Source organism: Pseudoliparis swirei, chromosome 18, assembly GCF_029220125.1.
Source record: "Pseudoliparis swirei isolate HS2019 ecotype Mariana Trench chromosome 18, NWPU_hadal_v1, whole genome shotgun sequence".
NCBI lineage: Eukaryota > Metazoa > Chordata > Actinopteri > Perciformes > Liparidae > Pseudoliparis > Pseudoliparis swirei.
In genome coordinates, this window is record NC_079405.1 from 27,275,322 (window position 1) to 27,287,821 (window position 12,500).

Sequence of the window (12,500 nt, forward strand, 5' to 3'; positions counted from 1 at the left end):
GTATAACCAAAATGCGAATGGTTTTTGGGTGGGAAAACCGGACCAGATTAGGGGAAACGGGCGGAAAGGTTGGAAAGGCAAATTTTTCCCCCCTTTTTTTTGTCCTTGGCAGAAAGGAAAAAAAGCCCTTTTTTGGGGGGACCCGGGGCCCCCTTTATTTTTTTTTTAAAAATTTTTTAAAATTTTAAAGGGGTTTTTTTTTGGGGGGGTTTTTTGGGGAATTGGGCAAACAGGTCAAAATTTCTTTGCTTTTGGGGGGGGTTTTTATTTAAGGGGGCCGGGTTTTTAGTTTTGGGTATTGGGTGGTCAAAAAGGCCCTTTAAAAAAATTTTTAAAATTTTTTTTTTTTTGGGGGGGGTTAAAATTTTTGGGGGGGGTTTTTTTCCCGGTAAAAAGGAAAATCAAGGGGAAATTTGGTATGTTTTATTACCGGCCATTTTTTTTGGGGGGCCCCCCCCAAAGTTTAAAGGAAACCCTTTTTACCAAAACTTTTTTCCAATGGATGAAAAATTTAAATTAAAAATTTTTTTAAAAACCCCCCCTTTAATTACAACCCGGTGGGGGGGTTTTGTCTTGTTATGGGGGGGCTCATTTCCCGGGGGTTTGGGGGGGAAATTTTTTTCCCCTTTTTTTTTCCCCCCAACTTATAAAAAAAACCCATTGGGAGGGGAAAATTGAGCGGCTTTATTCGGGTTTTTATTTTCCGAAAACTCGAAAGGGGTTTTTGGTAAGAATTAAAAATCAAGGGGTTTTGTCCCTCGCTTTTTGGGGGTCAAAGGGGTTTGGGGTTTTTTCTAAAAACCCCCTTTTCCCATCCTCCGGGGGGGCCGGGTCGGTGTGGGGAAACCCTCCTTACTAACCCTTTTGGGGTGGGGGGGGGGGGAAAAAAAAAAGGGGTTTTTGGGTTTTAAAATTAACCCCCCAATCCCCCTTTTTGTAGTTATTGGGAAATTTTTAAAAACTTCTTACAAACCGGGGGTTCCGGAAACCCATTTGGGGAAAGGGGGCCCCCCCCAAATTTTTTTTTGTTTTTTCCCCCGGGGGGGGGGAAAAAGGTAACTCCCCAAAAAAAACCCGGTGGGGTTTTCCCCCATTTAAAATTAAAATTGGTTAAACCCGCAAAAAAAAAAACCTGTGGGGGGGGGGTCCAGGTTTCTTTGGGAAAGGAGGGGGGGGAAAAAATTTTTTAAAATTTTTAAAAAATCACACCTTTGGGGTCAGGTTCATTTTTAAAAAGAAAATTTAAAAAAAATGCCCCCCTTTTTTTTTTTTTCGGGTTTTTTTCCCCGGAAAATGCGCCTTTTAACAATAATTCAGATAGGCATAAAATATGTATGACGTGTCTTGATGAAATACTGCAACATTACAAACAAATTTCATCGCGTTCATAACATGCATGAAGAAAAACAGACTCGCAATAATCGTAAGATGTGATTTCTTTTTTTTTAGACACTTCAATGCCGTGTTCGATACTTCACGGCTTCAGCTCAGACATGTACAACGGTTCCTCAGGTACAGTTTTGTTTTCAATAAATTACTCCCAACGTAAACCGCCTCCCTCTTCGGCCCGATCCCCTGCTGCACCGGGATCACGGTGCGCAGGTCAGACTCGGGGTTCGCTGGAGAAACGCCAGCTCCCATGATGCATTGCAACTACTTTGACCCCAGTGTGTCCGGGGAAGGGGACCGGCCGCATTAGTCCTCCAACACAAGTTTGTTTAGAGCACATTTCACAAGCTTCCCAACTGTTCACAGCATAAACCTTCAGCTACCTCACACACGACTGAACTGTAGTGATGATGATGATGATGATGATGATGATGTGGTTACGTTGCGGTGATGCGTACCTGGCCGTTAGGGGCTCATAACAGCAGTAGCCCGGATAAAAAATCGGCTTTCTTAAACCCAGAGTGGCGTCGTCGGAGATTTCGCAGAGGCCACGCCCCCTCAGGCAGAGGCCACGCCCCCTCGTTTTTTGTGACGCGGCTACAAAAAGTGCTTTAAAACTCGACCGCCCGCAAACATCCCGGCTTGAACCGCCCGGGCGAAACGTAACGTACGTGAAGAGCTCCTCCTTCATTACAAGAACAACGGACTGTGTGTAAGGCCACGGGTTTGTCTCAGGAAAATAGAAAATAATAAAAACATTCAAGTGCAATCGAGTGTTTTGTTTGCTATCAGCAAAAAAAATAAAATGAAAGTCTTGATGTCGGTTGTCACGAGTCGGTTCTCTTTGATCGCGCGTTAAGGCACCGCCGCTGAATGTTGGTAGAAGCTGAAAAAAAGTCTGTTTGTGTTTTAGTTTTTGAATAAAAATAAAAATACCATCACTCCTTTCTTTGTCATGCACATCAATTCAAATACTCTTTTGTAAAAGTTATATAATATATAATATACGAAAACTCTTATGTACAGTCAAATGTCCAACGGCATATTTCTCCCCCCCCCTACATACACTTTACAGGATTCCCTACATTTACATGCTTCAAATGCAAGTCACATTTTTTTGGAGCTAGAATTCTTATTGGTCACCTCCCAAAAAGGAAGGTTTTTAAAAAAACTATGTACAGCTGATAACGCTCGGATGGGACGCCGCCCACACAAGCTCCGCCTTCAAACTCCGGATGCCCCCCGCCTGGCTTCTCCGCCGCTTCCCTTCAGTCCAGGTCCGGGAGGCTCGGGGATCAAATCGCCTCGACATGAGGTAGCAGTTTATTTTCCCAGTGCAAAAGAAGAAGAAGAAAATAAAAAATAAAGTCCGCTCTCCGGAAGGAGCGCCTGCTAGTCGCCGGTTCTCCTCGGGGGGGGGGGGGGCGCTCTCACTCGGAGAGGCCGTGAGGGGCGTGTCCGTTGGACAGCAGAGTCCGCCTGAGGTCAGACTCGCGGTCGCCGTCGAGACCCGAGTCGCCGGGCAGCTTCACCGGCTTGTGGAAGGAGTCCTCCGGCGACGGGGGGCGCGCCGGCGTCGGCCCCGCCCGGCTCGCTGACGGGACGGGGAGGGAAAAAGAAGGCGGAGTCAGTGACACGTACGCATTCAGCAGTGGAGATCCAAATCCACGAGTTTTACTCGCTGCTGAGGGAAGAGGCGGAGTCCCAGAGCGGGCCCCGACCTGCAGGAGCCCAGAGCCTCTTCCCTGAGAGAGAGAGAGAGTGGCTCTGGGCGTGCGACGGCGATACCGGAGCCATCAGGAATATGTTGAGGGGAATCTGCTTCGACGATGACGTATGAGTAAAACCTACCGGAGGGGATGAGGCTCGCAGGACCAGTGACTTCCTTAAAATCACTTCTTAAAACCCATTTTTATAGAACAGCTTTTACGTGACGTCGTCATTTTATGCAGATCTTTGGTTCCCGAATTTAGTTTGTCTGTTTTTTTATTTTTAGTAAATTTTTTAATTTTATATTTGTATCTTACTATTCTATTTGTTTTGCCTTGATTCTCTGTGGAGCACTTTGTAAACTTTGTTTTTAAAGATGCGATATAATTAAAAATATTATTATTATTATCTGTAATTTAAAACTAAATCCAAAACTCTACATATATAACTTTTGTGTCGTGTTTTTCTTTTATATTTTGTATTTTTGTATTTCTTATTATAGTGTTATCAGGGTAGGAAATTTACATCTTTTTTCGGGGGCAATTTTTGCCCCCAGTGACTGAAATTGGGGGCATTTAAAACAAATAAATATATTTACTTATTTAGGCTTACAGTATATGAGCAATTGTCATAAAAATGTCAATAATCATAATATAGTTCAACATGTTTTCTTAAGATATTTTTAACACAAAACAAACAGAAAACATAAATCATATTCAATGTTATTCTTATTTCTTTGTGGTTATTTATTGTTATAAAATTCTTTAAACAACTATTAACAATTATAACTTCTTTCTTTTTTTTTTTTGTAATTTCAAATTACATTTTTTGATTGATTGATTTCATTGACACACACAACAAAGAAAAGAAACAAAAGGCTATTAGATTATCATAATTATTAGAGGAAGTTATGGGGACATTTATATTATATATTATATTATATAACATTATATTTCTTAGGGTCAGTTTTGCCCTCTTGTATTTCTAAACTGTTGACTTCCAAATCGCTCTGGATTGTTGATCTCGGCACAAATTGCAAATAAAACCTTGAAACTTGAAACAGTGGCTCCTAAATCCCTGATAACTCAGAATATCTCCGGACACTAAACGTCCCCGCCGCTCACCGGTTCTTTCCCGTTGGCTCGGCCGTAGCGTGTCGTGGTTATTTTTCCGGATCCCGTTGGGCGTCCCGTTGCAGAGCGCGGCGGCGCGATGCGGCTCCCCCGGGTAGCAGTGGGAGTAAGGCGGGGGAACCGAGTACTGCTGGTACTCCGGCCGGCCGTGCGTCAGGTAGTCCGAATCTTTGGAGTAGCTGCTGCCGCTCTCCATGCAGTCCGCGCACACGACCGCGCCGTCGAAACCTGCAGGGGGGGGGGGGCCGACTTTTAGGAACTGAATACTTTTTTACTTTTTCTTGCCTGGAGACCAATTCAATTCCACGTACATGCATACGCTCATACATATACATCCGCCATCGTCAATGTATTTTGTTTCTTTAAATTAGAAATAAAATAATAATATATATTTTTTAAAGCTCACATGTATTTTTATTTATTTCTTTTTAATTTCTCTCAATACTCTGACTTTATGATGTTGTGTCCACTGTTTTGTCGTCCTCTAGGTGTTATGTCTATGTATTGTCTTTTGTCTTATTATAAAAAATACAAATAAATAATTATAAAAATAAATAAATAAAGACACCTGCGACATAATTTATAAAAAAAATTTAAATAAAGGCATATAAAAAAAAAAAATAAAGACAACATAAAACAAACAAAAAAACGACACAAATAAAAATAAAAAAAAAAACAACACATAAATAAATAAAATAAAGAAGCCTGCGACATTAAAAAAAACAAAAAAACGACATGAATAAATAAAAATAAATAAATAAAGACGCCTGCGACATAAAATAATAATAAAAAAGACATATAAAAAATAAAAATAAATAAATAAAGACGCCTGCGACATTAAAAAAAAGAATTAAAAAAAAGAAACTGAATAAATCAGCAACTGAAGTAGTGTGGGGGGGGTGCCGAGTACCTGAGGGGTCGGCGATGTGTCCGTTGGGCTGAGGTCCGCCGCCGGCCTCCACGCGGATACACGCGTCCTGCCGCTCGGACAGCGTGCCCTGGGAGGAGAGGTAGCTGGGCACGTCTGGAGGAACGGTCGTCTCATCTGGAAGAAATGAGAGCGCGTTAAATAAATAAATATATAGAGAGAGATAGATAGTTTTTCTCTATAAAAGATAAAAAAGGAGAAAGAGGCGTTCACCTGTGTTGGTGACGCTGCACTCCTCGCTCTTCTTCCTCGTCTGGTAGATGATGCACACCCACACCAGCGACGTCGCCACGATGCTCGTCACCACGGCGATGACGATGATGCCTATCGTGACGGTGCTGGGCCCCGGCGGCGTGCAGGGGCCCCGGCGCCGGCTCACCGCCAGCTGGCTGTGGGCGCGCTCCGTGCCCAGCGTGTTGGACATGAGGCAGGTGTAGCGGCGGCGTCCTCCAGCGCCGCAGCCGATGACCAGCAGCGGTTGCCCGCGTGAAGTGGTGGCGGTCGGACGGCGCAGCGGCTGGTCGTTGCGCAGCCAGGTGATGCGCGGCGGCGGGCTGCCCAGCGCCTTGCACTGCAGCGCCACCGTGTCCCCGACCACCACGCTGCGGTCCTCCAGGTCCTGGGCCAGGTGGGGGGTTTCTGCAGGGGGGGAGGGGAGGGGAGGGGGGGGGAGGATTCATGAGGATCTGATTTCTGTTTTCCTTTTGCACAAGTTTGAGGTTTCTGCTTGTTCACGGTATGACAGAATGTCGAGTCAGCACAAAGTGTGACCACACGACGACCACGAGAAGCTCGTCTCATAATGACGACTAGAAGCTCGTCTCATAATATCCACTAGAAGCTCGTCTCATAATATCCACGAGAAGCTCGTCTCATAATGACGACTAGAAGCTCGTCTCATAATATCCACTAGAAGCTCGTCTCATAATATCCACTAGAAGCTCGTCTCGTGACGACCACTAGAAGCTCGTCTCATGATATCCACGAGAAGCTCGTCTCATAATAACCACTAGAAGCTCGTCTCATAATAACGACTAGAAGCTCGTCTCATAATATCCACTAGAAGCTCGTCTCATAATAACGACTAGAAGCTCGTCTCATAATAACCACTAGAAGCTCGTCTCATAATGACGACTAGAAGCTCGTCTCATAATATCCACTAGAAGCTCGTCTCATAATATCCACTAGAAGCTCGTCTCGTGACGACCACTAGAAGCTCGTCTCATAATATCCACAAGAAGCTCGTCTCATAATATCCACTAGAAGCTCGTCTCATAATAACGACTAGAAGCTCGTCTCATAATATCCACTAGAAGCTCGTCTCATAATATCCACTAGAAGCTCGTCTCATAATGACGACTAGAAGCTCGTCTCATAATATCCACTAGAAGCCTGCCCCATAATAACACTAGAAGCTCGCCTCATAATAACCACTAGAAGCCTGCCTCAAGTGACGACCACGAGAAGCTCGTCTCATGATATCCGCTAGAAGCTCGTCTCATAATGACCACTAGAAGCTTGTCTCGTGACGACCACGAGAAGCTCGTCTCGTGGCGACCACTAGAAGCTCGTCTCGTGACGACCACTAGAAGCTCGTCTCGTGACGACCACGAGAAGCTCGTCTCGTGACGACCACTAGAAGCTCGTCTCCTGACGACCACTAGAAGCTCGTCTCGTGACGACCACTAGAAGCTCGTCTCCTGACGACCACTAGAAGCTCGTCTCGTGACGACCACTAGAAGCTCGTCTCGTGACGACCACTAGAAGCTCGTCTCATAATATCCACTAGAAGCTCGTCTCGTGACGACCACTAGAAGCTCGTCTCGTGGCGACCACTGGAACACGATCCCATTCATACGTCTGAGGTCGACATCTGTAACGCTGATTCCTAAAGTCACTTCACTTTAGTCATACATTTTAATTACGGCACACAGGATTCCTCTGGGGACAATGTGTTCAGTGTCTCCCTGGAAACCTCTCATGCTGCTGAATGGAGCGTATTGAGTGAGTGAGTGTGTGTGTGAGTGAGTGTGTGTGTGTGTGTGTGTGAGTGTGTGTGTGTGTGTGTGTGTGTGTGTGTGTGTGAGTGTGTGTGTGTGTGTGTGAGTGTGTGTGTGTCAAGGTGGGCCTCTCAGACGGAGCACTTCCCCTCACAGTGGGACGTACACAGATTAAGAGATCTCACTTAACCCACTCCAGTCGCCCCTCTCTCCTCCATCAATACATTTCTACCTCTCCATCAATCCCAACCCCCCCCCCTCCACTACGCTGCTCCCTCTATTCTTTTCGTTAAATCCCCCCCCCACCCTCCTCCCCTCTCCCCACACACACACACATTCACTCCCACCATTCCAGTTCTCTGGCTCCCATTTTTCTCACTCTTTTTCCAGACAGGGGGCCCCTCGACTACAGCCCCCTCCCCCCCCCCTCTTCTCCTCCTCGTCTCCCCCTCTTCCTTTCTCAAACCCAAACATCACAGATTCAGTCCAGCGTGGTCGCCTGCTTCGATATTTGACATGGTTGAGTGGATTAGCGCCCGGCTTCGTCCCGACGCGTCTCTCTCGCCGGTCGGACCGCATCAGAAACAGGAACGTTTCTCCGGGGGAAACTTTAACTTGTAAATAGTATGTGTTGCCCCCCCCCCCCCCCCCCAGTTGTTTCCCCCCGGCTCTGTTTAACAAGGGTCTGCTCCGCTCCGCTCAAAGACAAAGCACAAAGATGATGTGTGTGCGGCGGCGTCACACGGCCAATAAACGGGGAGCACTGAGGCCTGCAGGAGGCCGCCGCCACCGGGGGGGAGGGAGGGGGGAGGGAATGCCGAACAAACACCCCTCTGTGAGTCCCCCAGGCTTCCCGCACCCATCCCCCCTTTGACCCCCCCCTCCACACAACGGTGACCTCTGGCCTTTGACCCCGGCAGCAAAGGCCACAGCTGCCGGGAAAAAGAAAAACAGAAAGCCTCTCATTCTAAACGCGGCCGAGCGCCGAGGTATTTTACAAGCGATCATTTTTCTCGAGGATGTGTGTGTGTGTGTGGGGGGGGGGTCTCTTACCCAGCACGGTGAGGGTGGCGTTGGCGGACACGGTGCCCGCCGTGTTCCTGGCGGTGCAGCTGTACACGCCCATGTCCTCGGGCTTGACGTCCATGATGAAGAACACGTCGTCGTCGGGCATGACGTGCATGCGGCGCTCGCGGGCGGCGGGGAAGTCCGTGCCGCCGTCCTTCTGCCAGGCGATCTGCGGCACCGGGTGGCCCTCGGCTGCGCACTCCAGCCGCGCCGTGTGGCCCGTCCGGATGGTGCCGTCGCGCGGGGTCTTCAGGAAGGACGGCAGGACTGTGGGGGGGGGGGGGGGGAGGAGGTGGCGTCAACATGTCTTTGACCAATGAACAGGGGTCAATTAACGAGGAGAAGTCCAAAGCAGACAGTATATAACCGTAAATGAACGAGAGACAATAGTTTAGATTAAAATGATAAACATTTCGGTCTCTTCCGTTACGGTGCGTTCACTTGCAGCGCGAAAAATGTGCGCTGCAAGTATAGCGAGCTTTTGTTGTGAGCGTCGTTCTTTCAGAAGCATCTTCATTATCTAAAACTCAGCGTGAATGAACTAAATTTCCCTGACTTTTCCAAAACTTTGGGCATTTTTGTTCTTCTTCCCAGGACTCTTCCAGGTTTTCCATGACTCTAGGAACTCTGCCGGTAGTATAAAAAAAAAGACTCGTGGCGGGCAACCAAATGCAAGATTAATGCTCTCTGCACTTGCTGAAAAAGCAAAGTGAGAGCCCCCCCCCCCACCCCCCGCCTGGTTACCGCTGACATGCAGATAAATCAATTTGTTCCGAGGAGTGAGGACTTCATTGGAGAGAGAGAGAAAGAACTCGATCGCCCCGCTGTCAGGGCGGGACAATGGAAACTCACGAGTGCAACATCAAACAGGCTGTGTGTGTGTGTGTGTGTGTGTGTGTGGACGTTATGTAATCACGCACATGTCAGCATGTCAGCCTCACTGTGACACCAGACCACTCCCCCATTGCCTCTCTCCCCTCCTACAGCCACCCTGACCCCTCCTCCTCCTCCACGGCGGCGACGGAGTCTCTCCATCATCAGAATTCGACCGTGGATAAACAAAACGAAACGGAACCCACCGTTGACGACAAGGCGGGCCTTGTTGGAGTAGGTGGAGCCGAAGTGGTTGGTGATGATGCACTGGTACCGGCCCTCGTGGGCGAAGGTGACGTGGCGCAGGTGCAGGATGGTGGTGTACTCCATCACTCCGTCGGCCGCCGCGGCGCCGCGGTGGCGGTGGTGGGCGCGCACGTGGGCGTAGTTCTCCGTCTCGCCGTGGCGGAGCAGCTCCTGGTCCTTGCGCCACGCGAAGGTCATCGGGGAGCTGCTGCTGCTGGCCGCCGTGCAGGTGAGGCGCACGTCGCTGCCCAGGACGGTGACGGAGGTCTCCGGCTGCACGGTGATCTGGGGCTTCGGGAGGTCGTCTGAGGGCGGAGGGGGGAGGGAGGGAGGGAGGGAGGGAAAAGAGGAAAGGATTCGTGAGCGCGTCGCAAAGCCACACACACACACACAGATTCAGCACACGCACAACTCACCACACACAAAGCTGGTGGGCGGAGCCTGGAAGACGCTCGTGCCCTTCAGGCTCTCCGGGTGGGCGCAGGTGGCGTTGACCCCGGCCTGCAGGCCGCGGGTCACCAGCCAGCCGGGCAGCCAGTGGAGCTGGCAGTCACACAGGAAGCTGTCGCTCTGAACGAGCCTGGAGAGGAGGAGGAGGAGGAGGAGGAGGAGGAGGAAGAGGAGGAGGAGGAGGAGGAAGAAGAGGAGGAGGAGGAAGAAGAGGAGGAGGAAGAAGAGGAGGAGGAGGAGTGAGTACATGTGGTGTAAACATCACATCCCCCTGTAACTGGAGGTTCTGATGGGCGCGGAGGCCAAGAGCGCCGAGGTTTTCGCCGGCTGCTTCTGCACATGTGCGGGATGTGCTCACACGTTCACGTGTATTTGTGCAATGCATTGTGGGAACTCACAGGGTTTTGAGGTTCTTCATCTTACTGAAGGCGTCGGGCTGGATGGACCGGATGGCGTTCTCTCCCAAGCTCCTGTTGGGACACATTGCACGCGTCACGTGACCCGCGTGGTCACATGACCCGCCTCGTGGTCACATGACCCGCCTCGTGGTTCGCCGCCCGCCGTTTTGACGAAGACGTCGAAATGCAAGCGCCTGCGAAAGAACTTATAGGAATTGCATTTCTTCCGCGGAGCTCGCCATATGCTCAATAACTTTGGTGCCGCGCAGAGGCAGCGGGGAAGAGAGGAGAAGAGAAGAGAGGAGAAGAGAAGAAGAGAGGAGAGGAGAAGAAGAGAGGATAAGAAGAGAAGAGAGGAGAAGAGAAGAAGAGAAGAAGTGAGGAGAAGAAGAGAAGAGAGGAGAAGAAGAGAAGAGAAGAAGAGAGGAGGAGAGAAGAAGAGAAGAGAGGAGAAGAAGAGAAGAGAAGAAGAGAGGAGAAAAAGAGAGGAGAGGAGCCCGAGTGGAGCTGCAGGCTAACGAGAGAGGAGCAGCTGGGCTTCTTCTCCTTTTACAAAGACGATATTAAATTGCGAGCAGTCTGCTTTCCGCCAGCAACTTTAGGCCAAACCCCCCCCCCCTCCTCCCCCTCTTCCTTACTCTCACTCCGGCGAGGAGGAGGAGGAGGAGGAGGAGGGGCCGCCGAGCATTGTGGGATACTCACAGGTGTTCCAGGGTCTCCAGGCCAGCGAAGGCTTTCTTGGCCACCGACTTGATCTTGTTTCCAAACAGAGTCCTGCCATTCCCAAACATGAAGGGTGTCCATAGATGAAGAGAGAGAGAGGGGGGGGGGGTGAAGAAGAGGGAGAGAAACACAATTAGCAAGGGTGAATCTGATAAGAATGTGTGTGTGTGTGTGGGGGGGAGGGGTGATTGAGATACTGGAAATCCGAACTGTGTGGAGATTAGCCAGGAGGAAGGAGGGGGGGGGGGGCTCCTCAAAGACCACTTTTATCTTTATTCGACTGGAGGAGCGGTGGCCGTATGCGCCGCCATGCAAGAGCCCGTTGAGTCGGGTGGTTTTGAGACAAGACGTCCGTTGCTGCTCTCTGATTGGTGGTCTTAAGCCCCCACACACACACACTTGTTCTATCTCCTGTTGAAGCCCCCTCACTTCACAGGAAGAGGCGCCGCTCACAGCGAGGTGTTCAAACTCAAACAGCCGTCTTGTCTTCTCGTTGCCGCTTTAAAAAAAAGGGAATAATTGTTCTTCAAGAAATGAATCAAAGAATACAAAAATCGGAATTAAAAAAAGGTGCGATCTGCTCATCGTTTGTCAGACTTCCCTGCCGTGTGGCGGCGTTCACAAGGATGAGCCCAGTGTGTGTGTGTGTGTGTTGGGGCACTTTGATGTTTCACCCCTTCTTCCCTCTCTCTCTTTCCCATCACTCGCTCCGCCGGCGTCGGGTGTTTCGAGCGGGGGTCCGCGGCGCTTCCGCCGACGGCGTGACAAAAGGGGGCGGGGCCAGAGGGCGTGGCCGTGCGAGCCGTTTGATGAATGCAGCCCCTCGATTTTACCCTCTCGCGGTCCCAAACAACAGGGACGGGGCGAAAAGAGGGGGATGAGAGGAGCGGAGGAGAAGTAGGAATAACCCCCCGCCGGCTCGATGAAAAGCCCCTTTCCTCCCACTGGGAGCCATCTTGGTTCTGGACGTCATCTTTTCATCTTTTCATCTCCGCGTGTCGACGATCGTCCGTCAGCCGCCCCAAAATAAAATCCTGGTTCCGGAGTCGTTTTCTCGACTCGCCAACTCTCGATATTGAACTCGTTTTTTTTTTTACGAGCTGCTTTTAAGGAAAAACCGATGAGTAATTGTGTAAAAACTATTCCCTCTATCTTCTTCTTCTTTAGCGGCACAGAGCCCCAAGTTTGGCTATAAATCTAAAGTGAAACAATACAAATAAAAAAGATATGAAAGCCAGATTGAACGGACGTCGGCTTCCACGCGATGACGGGAGTGGAATATTCGATGTTTCATGAACGTCTCCTTGCATAAAGAAGGGAGGAGGAGCCTATATCAGGGTTCCTACGACTTTTGACCGATGGATCTCCAGGACTTTTCCAGGACTTTTCCAGGACTTTAAACCAAATGTCCATGACCAAACTGAAATCTCGGCTTAAACATGAAAAAGTGAGAACATGTAGTATTTAAACTGTGAATTCCAAAACATACAGTATACCTTAAATTAAACAAATGACCAGGGAACTTTTCAGTTACGGTGCGTTCACTTGCAACGCGAAAAAAAAAAGAATTGCGCCGCCAGTG

At 49.2% G+C, this 12,500-nt stretch overlaps 1 protein-coding gene across 1 annotated transcript in view; it reads right to left on the reverse strand.

Annotated features, from left to right (window-relative positions):
• Positions 1-2,650: 2,650 nt before the first annotated feature.
• lrig1 (leucine-rich repeats and immunoglobulin-like domains 1) overlaps positions 2,651-12,500 on the reverse strand; it is a 35,068-nt gene continuing 25,218 nt past the window's right edge. The window contains 11 exon segments of the mRNA XM_056438115.1: positions 2,651-2,983; positions 4,224-4,460; positions 5,143-5,277; positions 5,374-5,645; positions 5,647-5,671; positions 5,674-5,799; positions 8,214-8,495; positions 9,308-9,652; positions 9,764-9,927; positions 10,196-10,267; positions 10,898-10,969. Of these exon segments, the coding sequence (XP_056294090.1) occupies positions 2,820-2,983; positions 4,224-4,460; positions 5,143-5,277; positions 5,374-5,645; positions 5,647-5,671; positions 5,674-5,799; positions 8,214-8,495; positions 9,308-9,652; positions 9,764-9,927; positions 10,196-10,267; positions 10,898-10,969 (1,894 nt within the window). The 3' untranslated portion in view covers positions 2,651-2,819.